General features: G+C 28.4%; 1 protein-coding gene across 5 annotated transcripts in view; it reads right to left on the reverse strand.

Moving 5' to 3' along the window:
* Window positions 1-20,689, reverse strand: part of CysRS (cysteine--tRNA ligase, cytoplasmic) — a 61,172-nt gene that overhangs the window by 23,880 nt on the left and 16,603 nt on the right. For 4 of the 5 annotated variants that reach the window (XM_075379262.1, XM_075379260.1, XM_075379261.1 and 1 more), the window contains exons 2-4: window positions 16,201-16,386; window positions 15,111-15,327; window positions 13,472-13,597 (exon numbers count right to left, since the gene is read on the reverse strand). In XM_075379262.1, coding sequence (XP_075235377.1) covers window positions 13,472-13,597; window positions 15,111-15,327; window positions 16,201-16,379 — 522 coding nt within the window. In that variant the 5' untranslated portion in view covers window positions 16,380-16,386. Of the gene's footprint in view, window positions 1-13,471; window positions 13,598-15,110; window positions 15,328-16,200; window positions 16,387-19,531; window positions 19,646-20,689 lie in introns of those variants that run through there. The other variant, XM_075379263.1, reaches the window with a different exon arrangement.

The raw sequence follows: 20,689 nt of genomic DNA on the forward strand, positions 1-20,689 counted from the left end.
ACAAAACACATAAACTAGATCAGAAAAGTGATATATTTGTTACAGAACAATTTTTATCAAACCTTGAACAACATAATCTAAATGAAAACAAATAGAAAACTTATCAATAACAGAAAAAAATGAATAAAAATAAATTTAAAAAAATAAAAATTGCATACTTATTGGTTTTCTCTAAAAAATAATTAAATATCAAAATTGTTACTTGATAAAGCTACAAACATTTCTTCAAAACAGTTGCTTAATGTGACTGCCATTCTGTTCAATGCATAGTTTAGCTCGTGAATCCATGCTAGCCAGGCATGTCTCATAACTTCATTATTATTCCTAATAGTAGCTCCACCTTCTATTGCACGATGTCTCAATTCTTCTAGTATGCCAATAAGAGTAGAATAGACTAACAACTCCATCCAAACCTAAAGGAAAAAGTCTACTATCAGGAGACTGACATGGCCATTTTACTGGTCCATTTCAACCAATCCAATGCTTACTAAATGTGTTATTTAGATAATTTATCACATCACAACAGAAGTGAGCAAGTGTGCTGCCATAATTGAAGAACCACATCTACATTCCATCTACAAGCAGAATATCTTCCCAGAATTCATCAGATTTGTTTGCAAAAACATTGCTCTCTATTGAGCATTGGCGGTGATGAAAAAGAGCCTATGAAATTATCACCAGGAAGACCAGACCACACCACACATTAAATGGAAAAGTACGTTGGAAATGACTTGTAGCAGACTCATGGGGATTTTCTTCTGCCAAAGTGTCAGTGTTTTGATAATTTACAATGCCATTTCTTGTCGAACAGGATTCATTCATCAGTAATTAGAATATTACTTATGAAGTCAGGATGATCTTCACATTTTCTCAATTGACAGAATTTCATCCGTTTATCAAAATCAGGTGGTAATAACTCTTGTACAGATGTTGTATAGAGTGTGTATAATTGTTGCTTCCATAATGTTCACCACATACTTGATTGCAAAACACGAAAGCAGTATGACAACCTTCTTGAGCTTGAGGTGGAGATAATTGTACCACATTCAATATTGCTTCTTTAGCACTGGCATTTCTCAAATGGCAGGTATGTTGGTCGTCAACAAGATGTTGACGACCAGTTGTTGTTGACGACTCAAATGATTTACGGTCTGGTACTCTTCGATCTGGATAATTTTCCTGATATTCACGCACAGCAGTTAAACTTTACGTAACAGTAATTCTTCATTAATGTGAATTTCATGCTTTTTTTTAAAAATAAGATAAAAAAGATCAGGAGTCAGACTGAAGCTACAGCTACGGAAGTTAAATAACAGTACTTTACACTTCACTCTATTATTTTTCCCAAGATAGAGAACTTGTTCAGTTTAAACATTAAATATAATTAAAGTTTTTACAATCGATTCAAAAAATTACTTGCCAATACTGATAAATAATAAAAATACACATTAGTTGAATGGAATACATCTTTATTTGATTAACTGCAAAAGATAAACTGATAATTGTGTAAGAGGATGATGGGAAATTTATCATTATATTTTCCTTTACGTAGCACAATTGAACATTCCATGAAATAATGCTAGTAGAAATACAATTACATTAATCCACATACCACATTCTGCAAATTCTTTCATTTGTAATTAAAGTTAGTAACTACCACATGCATGATATACTTCAACTGAATCATGGGATGGGGATTAATGTGTAAAAGAGGGACTGCTCAATCACTATAAACTGAAATTGTAGCAGTAATATAGAGGTGTCTAACCGCTCGTAGTCATCTCTTATTACGATGTCTATTAACTGCACGTCGCTCCTCTCCTGTAGTGAGAGGTTCTGTCAATTACTTTTTACAAATCACTCACTGCTGTTACTTAACTTGTAATATTTAATCCATCTCTCATTCAAAAAATGTGAAAAAAAATAAACTCTACAGGAGACCACCAGCGGATAAGCAACCTCTACCACTCCAATTAAAAACAATTAAGCTAGCAAACTGTTTTAAAAAATATAAATTTTTCTTGTCTATCAATTTAATTTATTTAATAGGGTTTGTGCAAAAATAATGGATTAGGTCTTTTCAGGTCTATAAACACACAATGCTACTTCTATTGAATAAGACATTTTCAGATTGCTAAATATGAAGGCTAAAAAAAATTCTAACTTAATTATTTTTAGACAGACGATAGCAATCCAAACTCAACCAGACATATAAGTTTCCCATGTTTCAGCCAAAGTACTGTTAATAAGCAAAGCAAGTATTTTTACTAAAACTAAAGTTTTTAATATTACAATGTTTATTTTTTTGCATTATAGGAAGAAAATTTATTAAAAAAAATTAAATATTTACAAATAAAATAATCTATGAAGAGAAAAAAAACTAAAAATATATATCTTAAACTTAAATCTGCTAAGAACTAAATGTCCAAATAAAAAAATAATACAAACCAACAAACAATTATATTAGAAAAAATTAAAACTACGTGAAGAACAGATTAATCATTTTAATGAATATTTAAATAACTCAAAAAGTCAAATACCATCAAGAAACATTTTGTTTTTATGACCAGTAGTTAAAACAATTCACAATGTGAGTGCAACCCAAAAGTTTCTAAAATTGGCTTTATCTCAGAATAATGAACACAATGTGAACTTATTATATGCTACCTAGCCCCACTTGTATCTTTTGTATGTCAGTTCTGAACAAGAACTGCTTCGTGTTTTGTTCTTTTGTTTATGCACATGTAATATAACCATGTTTGTGTCATTCTATGAAGACAAAATGTTATTACAATGAAAAACAAAGTAAGCATTAATACATAGTTTTATAACTAGTAAGACTTTTTTTTTATAACTGGAAAATCCACAGCAAACCTCACAAAATGTTTAAAAGCAAATTCAATTATGATGTTGTGTATCTCACATAAACTTTCAGGGATCTGATTAATATTTCTGGAAACACAAGCTATATCAACAACCACTAACATTCGAGTCAATTCTGAACAGCACAAACAGTAAGATACACCGACATAAGGCAAACAGTTGTTCCAAAACACCTGTAAATTCAAGAGATTCACCTTTTATACTCTGTTAAATAAAAAAATCACATTCATGGGGGCGATGATAGCATGACCGACAAGGATTACAGGAGTTGGCTACACATTAAAAAATGAAAGCCTGACTTTAGAACTTTCCAGCATCTAATCTGTGTGAATTCATTAAAATTTAATTGGTTTTATGTATGCTTTAAAGCTTGTATTTTAATGAAACTACAATATACTTTATGAAAATTATTTACAAATACTAAGTTGTTATTAAAAGAAAAAAATTAATATTTTTTTTAAATTATTATATAATCATTATATTTATAAACATTCAGTTTTTGATTAAATAATCTCTGAGACAATTTAACACAGAAAATTTAACTATAAAAAATTACCCTTAGGATATAATCTATACTTGTTGAATATATTAGCTCAGTTTCATCCTTCCAGTTGCAAAAATTCATTAATTACATAGCTTAAAAAGGAAACTGTCATGACTGTATGATACACAGTAAGATATTTAAAATATCATCCTTACGAAGAAGTAACAGAAATAAATTATATTTATTAAAGTGACATAATTTTTTAGAAGGAAGGAGCAGCAAATCCTCTGACTTAAATGAATTACAAACTTAAAACATAGGAAACATTTAATATTGATGAGTTTTCAGTGCAGTGCATATAAGTACTGCAAAGAACAGAGTCCAGGTATATAATAACTCTCTTTTACATCCAGATGACATGGTGCTCACACAAAACAGTGAGTCAAAACTTCAGAATGAGGATATCATCTCAGAAAAGCCAAATCATGGTGTTTTAAGGCAAATGACTAGTACATTCCAAAATTATTGTTACAGGATAGGATTTTGGAGGTCAACTAATCTAAATAATGAACTGTGATTTACTGTTCAATATGAGCAGGGTTCAAAATAAATAAAATGAGCTCAGAATATTGTGCACGACTAACCATAGAAATTCCAAAACTAAAACAAAAAATAAAGGTGAATTAAAATTTTATAGTGAGAAGATAAGATATGGGTAACAAATAAAAAAAGGATGGACTTCAAATCTAAGCAGCTAAACTGTACTTTTTGAAAGCTGTGAACAAATAATCTAGGAAAAACTATAAAAGTAATATAGTTGTCAAGGAAGAAGTGGACATTTGACCTGTAGACAACATAATCAAACAATATAAGGACTGAACTTTTTTTTATAAATGTCTTCATATTGTCTGCAACTAAAGACTTTATATTATGCACAGAGAGGAAGAACTCATAAATTGACTTAAGAGAAAATGGATGCCAAAATAGGCCAGTCTGCCCTATATAATCAATGGATTAGGCCTGTCTGCTCTAATCCATGAAGAAAAAAGAATAACAAACAAATAATTTTTTGTGAAATAAATTTCATGTACTAAAATAAAATCTATCATTAAATCTCAGTTTATTTAATTATGGGCATTTGCTAAGAAGATTTACTCACTGTGGATAAGTTTGGTGCCGACTGTGATAGCTTTCATAAGGGAGGAGGTAGAAAGGATAGGCCTAGTTGGAGAATTATACTTTAGCACTAATGACTTTTCAATATTATCCCCAGCTACAATTTTGTTGAATTCTAATTAAAAATAGAATCTGATTCAGCAATCCAAGGAAGTAACCAGCTACAGGTACACTTACATGAACAAAGGACAGAGATGCCTATAATCCTTAACTAACTATGCTGCACTACGTACCAAGAGACTTCCTGAGTATTACACAATCAATCAACTGAATAATTATAAAATTAACATTTACACATAAATTTAATTAGCACAGCTGATTTAACAGTTCAACACTGTTTATCTGTGAAAATATTCAATGTTTTAATTAGAGTGTAATAGTGTAATCCTTCAGGACTAAGAATGATTTATTTAAATGTGACAGCACCTTCTAGAATGTACTTCAGAATTAACAAGCAAAAAACTTAAATATTCTGTTTCTTTCATACAATTAAGGAAGATATTTTAAATACTCTAAAATTTCTTCTACATTTTTTTAATTGTTTCATTACAAAACTAAAGATAACGTTTAATATTTTTTTCTTTTTTCTGTTTAGCCTCTAGAACCAGTGTAAGGAATTACTTCAGAGGATGATATGTATGAATGTAAATGAAGAGTAGTCTTGTACAGTCTCAGGTCGACCATTCCTGAAATGTGTGGTTAATTGAAACCCAACCACCAAAAAAACCAGTATCCACGATCTAGTACTCATTCGTATAAAAGTCTAGCATTTACTAGTTTAATATTAATTATTAGTTTAATATCTGGAATGTTGTTTTTTCTTCTTTGAAAATTGTTATGACTTCTGAAAACTGTATTCTGTTAATTTTGCTAATATACTCAACAATTATGCAAGAAAATTACCTTTAAAGGGTAATTCTTTACCTGAGAAACTCCACCTACTATTTGGTTGTAAAGATGAACTTCTTTTAATAAAATTAAATAAAAACAGTATCCTTTATTAAACATCTATAAAGTTTCCATATAAATTTCATAAAGCATATTGTAAATGAATAAATTTTCAAAAAGAACATTGTTTAGAACAGTATAAAAACATTTCTGATTTTACTAATTAGATACAGAGTTCTAAAGCATTTTTAATCTTTTATTATACGAAACACAGTATATTGGCCAAGAAAAGCTTCCAGAGTGCCTTCTGATTACATAGAAATATAACTAAAAATGGGAGGAGGCAATGGAGTTAACAAATTAAAGATGACCCTAATTTGTTTAAGGAACTTTTGGGTAGCACCTCACAAAACATACATATATCACATTTTGTTTTTCTTCCCTAAAATAATTTGGAATTAAGTAATTCCTTAAAATTAAAACAACAAAAAATGAACTTGTATGTACTATACCATTTAAAATCCTTTTTTGATAATGTATTCAAGGGGCAGTGTGGACTTGGCTATAAAGCCATTGCCATATTCTCCAACAACAGACTGTAATGTAAAAGAGTCCAAATCCTGAAAGCATATGACAAAATAAAAGTTCAACCAATGAATACTCATAAATTTCCTTAATACATATTTTTTTTTTTGTTTGTCGGTCACGTAACAAAACTTTTGGATCAGTTTCATTCGGTGTTTCTCAAAGCATTATATTTTTGTTAACAAACGTAATGTAACAAAAGGTATCAAGTTTGGTCTTATTTTAATCACCAATCACTTTTCTATTAATTTACAGAATTTCATTTCATTTCATTACTTCTACACAATATATATTTTAAAATAAAACACAATAGATCTACGTTACGTTACTGCTTTCAGCACAATAAAAATTATATGCTTTTGATTTTCCTGAAAATTAATTACTTATATGTATATAATTAAATATTTTTAAATACTTCATGAAAATTATTAATAATTGTGAACATTTAGCAACTGTGATGCCTTTTTCAAAATGAGTGCTTTAGGAATTATTGCTATGTGATGTTACTATTTGTTTGTTTAAAAATAAATAGTAAGTTGCATTTATTATAAAAGAATTTTCTACCATATATGGAAATAATGATTTCATTTCCAATCAACATACAAACTGTTACTGAGCCACTTTTAATTGCCACTTTTTTAATTTTTAAAAATGAACAAAACTGGAAAAAACTGGTCCAAAATCATCAAAATTTGGCAAGAACGAAGGTTAGTTTAGGCAGTTAATAACACATATTAAAAAAGCTATTTACATATTTCACAAGGACATGAATCAAGTTAAAAAGTAACAAGAAAATGATGGGAAATTAAACCAACAGTTTCCTCGATTTTTTATTGTAATTTATTCAGTTTTAAACTCATCAGTAAAAAAAAGCTGTAGAAAATGAGAATCACAATAGGCATTCAAAGACAAGTGTGATGGATGACAACACTTGATCGATACATGACTGCATTGAAGACAATTGGGATCTAATAATTAATGAAATTACTATGGAGGAGGGTTTCAGTCATGGAAGTGCCTAATTCCATTATCACAAAGCACCTGGGGTTCTGCAAAGTCAGGAAATTTTTCAAAACTTCTTAATCGATTTCAACAAGAGGAAAGTAATTTATTTCATGGACTTGCATCCATCACTACACTCCCAAGTCAAAATCGACAGTCGACAGTATGCAATGGTATAGGAGTGAAGAGCCTTGTCCTGTAAAGATTAAAATCAGCCGGAGAAGTCATTACAACAATATTTTGGGACTGGAAAGGCATATTGCTTGTCAATTTTCTCCGTGAATGTCACACTGTGAATGCTGTATACAATGCTAGATCTTGGACAAAACGACAGATGTCTATAGAAACATAAAAAGCACCCCAGACAATCAAGAGATGTGATTCTCCTTCATGATAATATCAGGCCTCATACAACCGTTAGTAGACATCCCAACCCCATAGGGGAAGACACAACAACGCCTTGTGACGCTTCTGGTTGCCACACCACCCCCCTGTTTCTAGCTCTGATGGGCTTTGGGAACCATTAGTAGACAGGATAAACTGGAAACCTTAGAACTTTCCAGTACAATCTAAATTTATCCTCCCCACTTATTTCTTTCTGTTCCGGCTGTTGAACGAGCCACTGGGAAGACATTAATTCCAGAGCAACAATGAAGTAGAGAAAGAAGTTAGTGTGTAATTGGCTCATGACTTTTCTAAAACTGTTCGTAAGTTCCCTACATGTAGGAAAAAATGTATAGAATTTCAGGAAGAATATATAGAAAATCAATAAACATGTTTTGTATTTTTATTTTTTATTAATAAATGTTAAAAATAAAAGTCTGATTCATATTTGACCGATTTAGTAATGGTCAATATAAAAACATTATTAGCAAATTATTTAATAAGGAACATTTGTCTTAAAAATTTATAATTTTATTTAGTACGATTGCTGCTCATCCTTTTTTAATCAGATGACCTAGTTTCTGTAGAATTTTTTCTTAATAGATTTTTAAAATTTTTGAAGAATTTATAAAACTTACTAGAACTACTTCTATAACTATTTTATATGAATTATTTTTTATAGAAAACAGTAAAGAAAGTATCAATTTTTCAAACATGGTTACTGCTAATATATTAAGCGGATATTAAGATAACAAAGTGTTGTCATGTATCTTAAGAAAAATACTGAATTGAAAAACCCTCATAAGATGTATTGAACTTAACTTTTTAAAACAAATAAGAATAAAAAAATTAGAAAAGCTTTTTATTGTAAAGCATTAACAAGTGTTAAGTGTTTTTTAATACTATACATTAATTTTAATGCTTAATATTAAATTCACATATTAACAAATAAGAAATACGAAAATGTATGTACAAAAGAAAAACAAAATAACAAATTGTGTAAATCCTATAGGATTAGCAATATTTTGTTGTAAAGCACAATCTAAAGTAAAATATTAAAAAAAAATTTTTAAACTACATTTAATATACAGAATAAAAAAATCCATAAATAAGAAATGCTATAGAATTGCATATAACCTCAAGAAAATCAGTGAAAGCAACCAAAAAGACTTTATTTACAGTAATTAAGAAAAAAGGAAGAAATCAAAAATTTACAATTTAAAAAGTAGCAGAAAGCTAATAGAATATCACACTGATAAACGTTTATAATTAAACCTTAACTAAATGAGAAAAAAAATTGATCACAAAATACACTAACAATTGAAATAAAAAAAAACTGATTAAGACACATTTTAATGATTTAAAAAAAGGGGGAAAAAAATTGTTGTATATCACTATGTAAGCTTATCTGAAGAATTACATGTTAAAAAAATCACTTAAAAGAAAAAGTTGACTTTTATGTTACATTAAACATTTCTTTTTTCTGCATAATTGTTGAGTTGGCAATATTTTTTTTAAGAGTATCTGTAAAAATTATGCAAAAGAAATACCCGATTTTTAATCTGTTTTACTGACAATTAATTTAATTATTTAACAATTGAAAGATTACATGAAATAAAGATTAATCTTCAAGTATTTTTAAGAACATAGTTTTATTTATCATTTACGGATTTAACAAATATTTTTTGATTAATGGTTTCAATATGGTGGTTTATTTTTTAAAAAAGTTGCTATTTTGGTTCTTTGTAAAAATACAAATTTATTTTTTATGCTAAATGTTATCAATACTACATGTAAATGTTTTCATTATTTTAATTATTAGATGATAAAAGGGTGAGCAGTAAAAGAAGAATTCTACTAAAACGACTAAGAATTTCAATTGGCTATATAAAAGGCCAAGTCATTTCACAATGCTTCAGAGCAAAGATGTAAATATTGAAAGCATGATGTCTATATAACATTCTAAATTTATGTAAAGTGATTACAAACACATTATAACTGAAGTAAGAAAAACAATTTTTTTATTTGTAACTATAAACAATGTGTATCTTTCCTGAAAAAATGACCACCATATTGAAACCAACAATAAAAAAAGATTTAATTACTTTATACTCCACATAAAATTCTTAAAATATTCTTTTTTCTTTTTTTTTACATAATATGAGGGAAATTCAGTAATTAAAGAGACAAATGGCAATAGCAGAAAAACTATTTACTAGTTTTTCAGCTAAACATCTTACAGCAAGGAAATTATTTATTTAAAATAGAATAAACGGAATCTATCTGACATCCAAGTTGACTGTTCGAAAAGAATTTCCTCTTTTTTTATTTATTTTAAAATGTCAGCTCCAACTGAAACATGTACTGTAGAAGAACAAAAATATGTGTTATAAGATTTTTACTTTCTGATGGTATAATACCAGCCAAAATTCACTCACAGATTTTAAACAGTACAGTAAGAAGTATATTAACCATGCAAATTTTTATAAGTGGATCAAACAATTTAAATTGGGCAGTACAAGAGTCACCAGTCTTCATAGTATCAGAAGATTGACTTTGAGACACCAGAACTCACACTTGTATGAAACTTAAATCATCATTTTTAATGGAAGACAATTTTTTTTTAGATCACATAATAACTGGTGATGAATCAATCAATTTACAGTCCCGACCTCACATCATCAATTTTTTTTTTGTTAGGTTCTCTCAAAGAGTTTTTACGTGGTACAATTTTTGGCAACAATTAGTGGATAAATAACACAGAACAAGAATGGCTGAGGCACTGATATAAACAATTCTTTAGTACTTGATAATAAAGATGGTTTAAGTGCCTAACTGCAGTCAGGGATTATGTTGAAAAGTAATACTAGTTTCAATGTCATAGAATAAATTACAGTTGTCTCTCTAATTATTTAACAACTCTCGAAATTTAATGAACGTTATGGAACTTTGAAAGTTTATTACCAACAAAACAGGTTACTTTTTATGTATAATTTTCTTAATTCCTATAAATTATTTTATAAAAAGTTATAGTTCACAATAATAAAGCAAAAGATTCAATAAAACATTATTTTCACAGAGCAGTTTTAAGATATTACTATTCAAATACAAACTTTTTCTTTTGTGAATCATATCAATAAAATAGTATAATTTACTGGGAGAAATTAATTTCTGAGATGAAACAAACTGACAAGACATATAAAGTCTGTGTCATTGACCATTAAAAACTTTAGTGTCTGCATTTTTTAAAAGTTCGCTGAGGATATTTATGATTTGATTTTTAAAACTTAGGATTATGATTGAGCAAGTAAATGGTTAACCGTTCACATGCCTGCTCTATGTTTTCTCTTCATTTTTCTTCAGTGATACGGTGTATATTCATGAAGATATTATACTATACATATTATAATACACATTTCACTGTAACTAACTACAAAGAAGAAAGTATTTCATCCATTGAAAACCAAAATATTTTTAACCATAAACTTACTATTTATTCAACATGAATTTTAAGAGTATGTAAATAATAACTATTTACAATAATAATATTGATACTAAAAGACTAAAAAATTTCATTTTCTAAATATGTAGAGTAATTTACAAGTTAGCTAATTGCAAGGCAAGAAAATAATACAAAATTATACCAGGTGATTCAAAAAAGACTTCAAAGCTTTAACAATATATAAATATTTATTTTGATAACTTACAGATTCAGTTGAGATCTCATTCATAGCAAAACGTATGAAGTTTTGACTTGTGTAGTTCATTGGTACTGAATTCGGCCACCAGTGCTGTTACCAATGATGTTAAAAATGGTTAAATTTTCTGGTGTGGACTGTGCTTGCTGTATGTTTAAGTTTCACGATTTGCAGTTAGCAACTATAGTTCATGTAATTTTTGTAGAGTACAGTAGGGAGCCTCCTACAAGCCATACAACTTACTCTTGTCACCAAACTTTGTTGAGATAAGATGCTCTTTAAAACACATAAAATCACCAGGATGCCCACGCATCCCTAAAGCTGCTGTGAAACAACTCACAAGAAAGCTTTGCATCTAGTCCAAAGAAATCAACTGATGTGTGTCATGCGAGTCTGGCATTCCACAAATGACTATTTGGCATGTATTGCATAAACAATTGCACTTGAATCTACACGTACATGTGTTGAACTAATCATAGTTCAACACATTACAGACGATGACAAAGTTGCTCGGCTGATGTTTTCTGTGGAAATGGTAGATAGAACAGCAGATGACGGACGATACATTTTTAATGATGAGTCAATGTTTCACATCAGCGGCAAGGTATTCTGCATAACTGCAGAATATAGGGGTAGCGAAAACCCTCATGAAACTTTGCAGCACATCTGTGATAGCCCTAAGGTCAATTTTGTTGTATCCTATTTTCTAATTCCTTAGTTAGACGATTATGACCAAGATGGACATGTTTTACCCCATCTTGCTGATAAGCAAGATGGGGTAAAACCTCACTACCGCCTAGAAGTCAAGAGATTTTCTTGATACTTGATTCCCAGGTCAGTGGACTAGTCATGAAGATCCAATCTCATGGTCCCAGATTTGACTCTGTTAGATTTTTTCTTGTAGGGTTTCATTAAACATCGAGTTTATGTAACACCTTTGCCTGCTGATCTTGTTGACTTCAAATTAACCCCGCAGCTGAAGAGGTAATGCCTGACTTGCTGGCTACAGGTCTGGAATGAAATCGACTTCATGTGAGATGAATGTCCCAACTTCAAATGTAAACCATATCGAACCAAAGGGAATGTTGAGTGACAAACTTGATATGTTTTCCATGAAATGAGATCTCAACTGAATCTATATGTTATCTCAATAAATTTTTATATGCTTTTAAAGTTGTGAAATCGTTTTTGAATCACCCAGTATAATATACCTGAGAATTATAATAAAGTGGTAATGGGTACAGCTGGAAAAAAAGACAATGCATAGAAAAAATGGAGACTATGCCGTAAGAAAATAGATAGACAGGGTACATACCACAACTGAGGAAATAAAAACATATGAATGGTGGCAAAGCACCAGGTAGGAATGAGATCACTCGAGTTACTGAAGACAACTGGGTGTGCTAAAAATATGGATGGATTGGCAATACACAAGATTTAGAGAAAAATTAGTTCCAAACGGAAAAAAGATATTACAGCTTTAAAAACAGAAATTGAATAAGTCTATCAAATGGATATTACACTATGATCTCAATAACAAGAAAATGTCTTAAAAAATCTTACGAAATACATACATAAGTTCATGCAGATGATGTAAGAAAAAATGGAAGATTTAAATATAGAAGCATAACAGCTATGTGATTTTCTTCTGTAAGTGCATAAGAAGAAATAAAGTTAATTTGTATTATGTTTTTTATGTCTTTTTTTGTTTTAACAAAACTTACAACTATGTTGATCTTGTAAAGCTGTATTACAGCAATGTTCATGGTAAGCCAAAAGTGTGCTTTTATTATGCAAAATCATCACAATGGATGGAATACAATAGACCTTAGAAACAGGGAAAAAGAAAAGATAAATATCAAGTAAATAAATGAAGAAATGAATCTTTTTCAGGACATGTGGAATTAAAAAGTATGGGATGGTGTTATAGGGGTGACAGCAATGTAATGATGCAAGTAATAAAGGAGAATTGTTGGAGAAGTTTTATAAAATGCTAAAAGGAAACTTTTAGTGAATTCAAATATTTAAAAACTTAAGTCATCCTTGGATTGAGTAAAGGAAAGTTAGTTGAAGGTCTAATCTGAGGAAATTTGGTATCAGGAATTTGATGACATAGTAATGACTCCATGACAAATGACTACTACATTATTACGTTACTGACCAGAACACATAAAATCCCCTTAAAGTAAATAAAGATTGGGTGTAATTTATCATGTAAGTCATAAACACATTATACAACAGATATACTGTTATAAAATTTAATGAAATAGGATTATATTCTATGTACTACAATGCATTAAACGACAATACTTCTCTAATTTTACTAAATTAAATCGCTAAATATTTAATTAAGTAAAAGGCTGTAACATACCATCTTTGCCATCTCCATTTTTGTATTGTCATTACTTTTAACTGCATCTTCTAATCCTTTTATTGCAGTTGACATTCTATCTACTAATTTTAATAACATCATTTTCTGATCTGGATCTTCAACTGTCTGTTGAAAAAAAAAAATCTTAGAATTATAGCTTTATAAATACTAAGTATTACAAAATTAATTTTATATAACAACATATAACATCTTTCTAAACATCTCATGATCTTGTGTAAATAAATTTAACCATTGTAATTAATTATTAAATAGTAAATTTTCAAATATAACTTAGTGATGAAAATTAACATAAACTCTAATTAACAGATGTAAACTATAATAATTTGTATTCATACTTTGAAGAGAATAGGAAGCCTTTACCTGAAAAGTGTCAGTAACAAATCTTATAATGCAGCCACTGGACAAGTAAAAGCGATTCTTTGTATTAATTCACATGCCAACCAGAAACCTTCCTGCTGAACATTTAAGGATTTATTGGGTTTACACAGCATACCATCCTCAGCAAGGAGGATAGACGTATGTGACAAGAAACTTTACTTGAAGGAATACTCAAATTTTCTAACATGCACATTAGTAAGGGGATTTATACCCATGGGGAAGCAGCACATTAATAATCAACAATTCTGGGTTGAATGCTTAAATATACACACTGTAAAAAATTATTTTTCCTCTAAAAATTAATGAACAATACACAGACCTTGATGAAACAAACTTCATACATCCCTGGAATTATGTGGCAATATCAAACTAACCTATATAATAAACCATTTACAGAAATAAAATCACACTAAGAAAATACTAAAAATGAAAGATTTTATAAAATAAATTTTATTCAATAATTTTTGTAAATGTAAAAAAAGAAACATGATAAGGATGTAAATATGCACATTAAGAGTTGTAACTTTATCTCATAAGTACCTTAGTTTGGGAATAGGCTTTTTATACAATCACTAGATGAAATAGTGGCTGTCTAGTCAAAACACATAGTGTTATTGAAATAACAGAGTAATTCTGTTATTTCCTTCTCTAAGAGGGGAAAAAGAATTGAGGAAAAAGGGGTGGACAGTAAAAAGGGAAATTTACTTGCCTTTTCAACAAATTTTTGTCAGTAGTCTAACATATTAGTAATTAATGTAAAGCAAATTAATTATATGTAGTTGACGCACTCAAGTTTCAAATTTTTCAACTTAACAATAAAAATATTTATTTATGCAATAAATGCCTAAATCAATTCTCATGAATTTACCAAAATTAATCTTTAAAGATTAAAAAAACTGAACACAAAATCTGAACTTTCCTCAAAAAAAAAAAAAAAAAAAAAAAAAAAAATGTTCACAATTGATTTACCTTATAAGCTAATGTGGAAGTGAAATTTAAGTGAATGAAAAATGTCATCCCTAATTGGGATTCAAAACCCATGACCCTTCTGGATAAAAGACTGAGACATAATAAGTAATACAGCAGAATTGTTAGAGAAGTTTTATAAAATGCTAACCATTCCACCGAGGGTATCAATAGAATGGTAGTTATTTAAATTGATAACATACTATTGTATATAATTATTTTGTTCCTGATATGACTAAGTACTGGTAACAATATAGAAATAAATAAAAATTACCTTAGTTTTGGCTGTGAGAATGAGCATAGCTTGTTTAGCATCACTTAATGTATCAGAAAGATTTTTATGCTTCAACAGATACTGTTCAAATAAATAATTTTGGCGCGCACGCTTTATTATTTTGTCATCAATATCAGTGACATTCATAACAAAGAATACATGGTAACCAAAATAATCAGACAATACTCTTCTTAGTATGTCAAATGTAATATAAGACCTAAAACAAACAACATGCGACTGTTTAAATAAATTAACATATATTGTAAATATAAATATTGTATAAAATATAAATGAACTTTTCTTTTAACATTAAATTGTTAAATCATTTTATTAATACCTGGAATTAAAACAACACAGTATACCAACTGTTTAGTTAGTAAATTAATGTTAATAGTGTCAAAGGTACAAAAAAATAAATAGATTTAAGCATGAGATAATGGTTTATGATGAATTTAATTTGTAAACGACTAATTAAACCAAAATCAATCTGTGTCTGTTTCTATCTGTTCTTCATTTTCACTTTTTTATTATTATTTTCAAAAGAAAAAAGAAAGACAGTTCAATATTACTATAATAATAGTCTCATAAACAATAAATAATGATTTTAATGTAAATAAAAAAAACAACTCCAGCCCAAACCTGAACTTACTCATGCATTTCATTTTTGCTAAGTGTTTTCAAAAATATTCATCAGAACGTGATAAAAAAAAAATTGTGACTTTCAAAAGAACTAGCAAGAAATCAATCATGATAATGTAATACATACCAATGACCTATAGTTATTGATGTAAAAACTTAAGGCAATGTTATGCACAGACTTTGGGTTGTAAGTAAAGTAATAAATTCATAAATTAAACACATTTTATGTGTAGTTATAGTAGTGAAATAACATGTTTTTATTTTAACAAAATATCTAATACTTCATAAAATAAAATAAACATCATAAAAGTTTAAAAAGAAACACAAACATTAACATAAAAAAGCAAACTCTAAGAAAATAAAAAAAAAAAACTGCAGGAAATTTTTTTGCCGTATGACCATCAAAGTTGTAATATTAAATATAACTCAATTAGATATACAAAACCATTACCTTGCATGTCCCATATGTGATGCATCGTAAACAGTCGGTCCACAACTGTACCAAATAACCTTACGGCCATTCTTAGGGATGAAAATTTCTTTTTGTCTTGTAAAACTGTTATACAATTTTAAATGTGATTCAGGAGAATCATTTTCAACCCACCAATGAGGTTGTGTCCTTTTTGCCATTTCAACTCTGTAAAATAATATTTAGTTAACATAAATAATAACAATAAAACAAAAAAACATATTATTAAAATATGAGAAAATAACTAAATAAAAAGAAAATATAAAATGTATGGCCACAACAAAAATTCAATGTGAAACAGGTTTTAAAAAAAAACATATTTCATTAAGAACAAAAACAATAGTGTGTGTGAGAGAGACAAAGAGAAGGGGCGGAGAGAGAGGAATGTAATTACTCATTAATAGATTTCAATACCTGTAGCAAATAAATATTACCAATGTCAAGAAAATATAAAATAAAAAACTATAAAATTACAATGGCATTATTACACAAATTATTTTTAAGTTAACAAAAAAAAATCAAGATTGTTTATATCCTTTTTGCCAATCGATAGAATTATGAAAATTTCTCTCATTTTCTTCAGCAACCAACTTTGGAAGAAAAATATGTACTAAGTCACTAAATTGCAATCAAATAAAAATTAATTTATTAAGCATAACATTCATAAATTAATGTAATTAATTAAATTGAGTAAAATGAATGTAAAATCAAAATCATTAAAACTTAGACTGAACAAAAAACAGCACAGAATATTAATATAAATTTATTATACATATATAAAAAAAATTGTGCAGGGATGAAGCCTATGAATTATACCAGGCATGCCAAACTCTATAAACATATATATACACACACATGCGCGTGCATCGTCTGTAAATAAAGTAATGAGACTGGTTCAGAAAAACTTCTTATTTACAATCCAATTGTACATGGACTCTATCATCTTCGAAATAGTTCACTTGGGCAGCCACGCAACGCTTCAAATGGTTTTCCCATTCTCATAGCACTGTTGGAACTCAGAAACTGGAATATCCTTCAGATGGTTGGTTACATTTTTTGTTTTATGTTTTCTACTATACCCAAATAGTGTTCTTTGAGGTGTTTTTTAAAATCAAAAACAGGAAAAAGCTGGAGTGACACAAGTTAGGTGAATAAGTGGTTCAGGAACAACAGGAATATTTTTCTTTGCCAAAAACTCATTAATTGAGAATGCAGTGTGACAAGGTGCATTGTCATGAAGCAGCATCCTTTTGTCTTTGATGGCTGGTCTCATGTGGGCAACTCTTTTCCGCAATCTTTCAAGAATTTCTCGGTAAACATATTGATTTACAGTCTGTCCTGTAAGCGAAAACTTGTTATGGACAATGTCAATACTATCAAAGAAACAAATAAGCATGATTCTGATTTGCTCATTTTTGCATTTTTGAGATGTGGTGAGTTTGAAGTGTGCCACTCCTTGCTCTAGCGTTTAGTTTCTGGGTCATACTCAGGTGTCCAAGATTCATTACCAGTAATAACATTTTTTAGAAAATCAGGATCAGTTTCAATTCGCCCTAGAAGATTGCGGCACACATCAACCCTGTTGTTTTTCTTTTTGTGAGGTTTTTTGGGACTAATTTTGCACAAATCTTTTTTCATGTCCAATTCGTTTGTCAAAATTTGATGGACTGTGGTATGGTTAAAATTCAACTGTTCTGAAATCATTTTGACAGTTAATCGCCAGTTATACCATATCAAGTTTCCGATTCGCTTGCTTTATACCACCTCAAAACTTGGGCTTGTGACAGAACATCATCTCCATATGCCCGTCTCAATCTTGAAACATTTCAGTACCATTTCACAGAGTTTAACAGTAAACTTGATTGCAAATCATTGCTCATAATTAGTATCACTCATTTTTGTAACGTAAAACAACTCGTTTCATGAAAAGTTTATTTATGTCTCACGTGGCAATAATAGACCAAAGATATTAATATCTAATATAAATCAGCTGTTCATATAATCATATGTTTACAAGTAACTTTACAGTGTTGCCATTTTACCTGCAAAAAAAATTAGTTTCATTACTTTATTTACAGACCTCGTATGTGTGTGTGTTTATTTTACTATAATTAGTACATATAATAATTATATAAACAAGCAGATAATTATTAGTAAAATAAACACAGCAGATGAATGGAGTGGAGTTGATTGTTTTGTAACTTAAGACTATGATTGTACGAGACAATCAAGACTTAAGCCAAACAAAGTAAATTTCTAAAAAAGTCTTATTTTAATTTTTACCAATAATCTATTTTTGGAATTAAAAATGAATACAAAGCCCTTTGGACGTTAGTCAGATATTAAGCTTACTAATATATGAATATTACTATGAATATACAATCAGCAAAAACTAAAATAAAAATTCTCCTTTGAAAATTAACCAAAAATTTATCATATTTATAGGCCGAATGTCTTGAACAATATTAGAATTAAACAATGGATTTGCTTTTTTTTTAAATTAGGAAAAAATGAATGTTCCTGAAATTCTATTAGAAAACTTGTAGCCACCATTTACAGGAATCAAAACAAATATTATTTATCAAATCTGGTGAATCAGAATCACTATCAATAAATGTTACTTGTTAAACAGTTTTGTTAGAAATTCTAACAAAACTGTAAGAAGAGAAATTCCAAACAATAAATGGGATGCTGTCCAGCAGGATTATATTTTTACATGATAAAGTAATTAGATTGAACAGTTTACTGCAATGAGTTTTTTATCAATACTTTTACACTGTTGTACATAAAATATTTAAAATATATTTTCTTGCCCCACTTTTTTTTTTGCTTGATGAATTTCACTACAGAAACTTGAAGCTTGTGTGTATGAATATGAAATGTAATTTTTGTAGTGTATGAAAAATGCCACACCTGACCGAATCTATATATTTCTTATACAAGTTGTAAAATATAAAAGGCTTCAAATTTGGAAGAAATTACACTGATGAAGAAATTATTTTTAAAATTTTCCTTGGATGAAATGTGACCGATATTTTAGATCATACACTTAATTAGCAAATATATTCTAAACTTTTGGAACAGTAACTTGAAATCTGGTAATGAATCTAAGTACTTCCTTGTCCTTTGTCTCATAAAGTATTCAACAGTACATAAATAGAGCTACTTGGCTAGAAAAAAAAAAAAAAAAAAAAAAAAATTGAAACTAGCTATCTTATATTTCACCACATTTTATTTTGAAAAGGTTAGAACTTGCAGACCATAAATTTAATATTTTATAGACATAGTTTACAGATTCATTCACTTCACCTACCTGTGAATTATATAGATTTAAAATTAATAAGACAATATTACGGTTGATAGAATTTTTACAACTGAAATTCGTAGCTAACTAAATGTTAATTACTTAATTGAAATTCATAGATAACTATTTCTTGCAGTAATGATATAATGAATGAAAAAAGTAAAGGAATGATGTAAAACTAAACACTTAGAAAATTTACGCAATGTAAATTATTCTTATCATGACAAAGTAAGAATGTTACCAGAAAGAATATATGAATCATGAATAAAGATATACGCACATAGTAATATGTTGAGTAATGCAATAAAGTTTTGTTTAACAAGCATGATGAAATATTATATATAAATGATTTAAAAAGAAAAAGAAGAAAAAAGTTATTTATTATTTATATATTACCATAATAGTACTCTAAAATAAATATATGTAAACTTTTACAAAAAAAGTTATAATTACATCATTCTTTTTTTTTATTTATTTTTTCTTATAATTCATAATTTTGTAAAAAAAAGAAACCTATACGTTATTAATAATAAATGCATACTTTTTATGATATACTTCATGTAAAATTGACAGGAAATATTTTTTTTTAATTATTTTTTTGTTTAACAAATCAATTCATTTCTTTTTAAAGATAAAAAAATATTATTATTATTGTTATTAATTTTAAGTACCACTTCAAATATTCTATAAATTACATGTTATTAGTTTTACAAGTTTTATATTTATTTAAAGTGCTTAACTAATAGAACATAATAAATATTTAGAATTTATAAATAACTTATGATCAGATTAATTAAAATTGTTACGGGATTAAAAATTAACAACACTTAATTTTCATTAATTATTTATGCTAAAATGCTTTTAAGTAAATATCAGGTTGACAGATGAACGTTGATGACAATATTTCTTCTGAGGAATGATATAACTGTCAAACTGACATGTTTAAAATATAAATATTAATAAGCTAAATATAATAAATTATTCTCTCATATGCCTAAATTATTTTATTTAATTTAAAAAAAAAAATAGAAAGACCATTTGAAATAATTATAATCTTATAATAATTAAAAATTTTCATACTATTTTCTATATCTCTATTGTTGCTGTAATATCATAGCTATGAAATGAAAGTAAAGGAATAGGCTAAAATTTTGATTATCAGGGCTT

Source organism: Lycorma delicatula, chromosome 11, assembly GCF_047948215.1.
Source record: "Lycorma delicatula isolate Av1 chromosome 11, ASM4794821v1, whole genome shotgun sequence".
Lineage (NCBI taxonomy): Eukaryota > Metazoa > Arthropoda > Insecta > Hemiptera > Fulgoridae > Lycorma > Lycorma delicatula.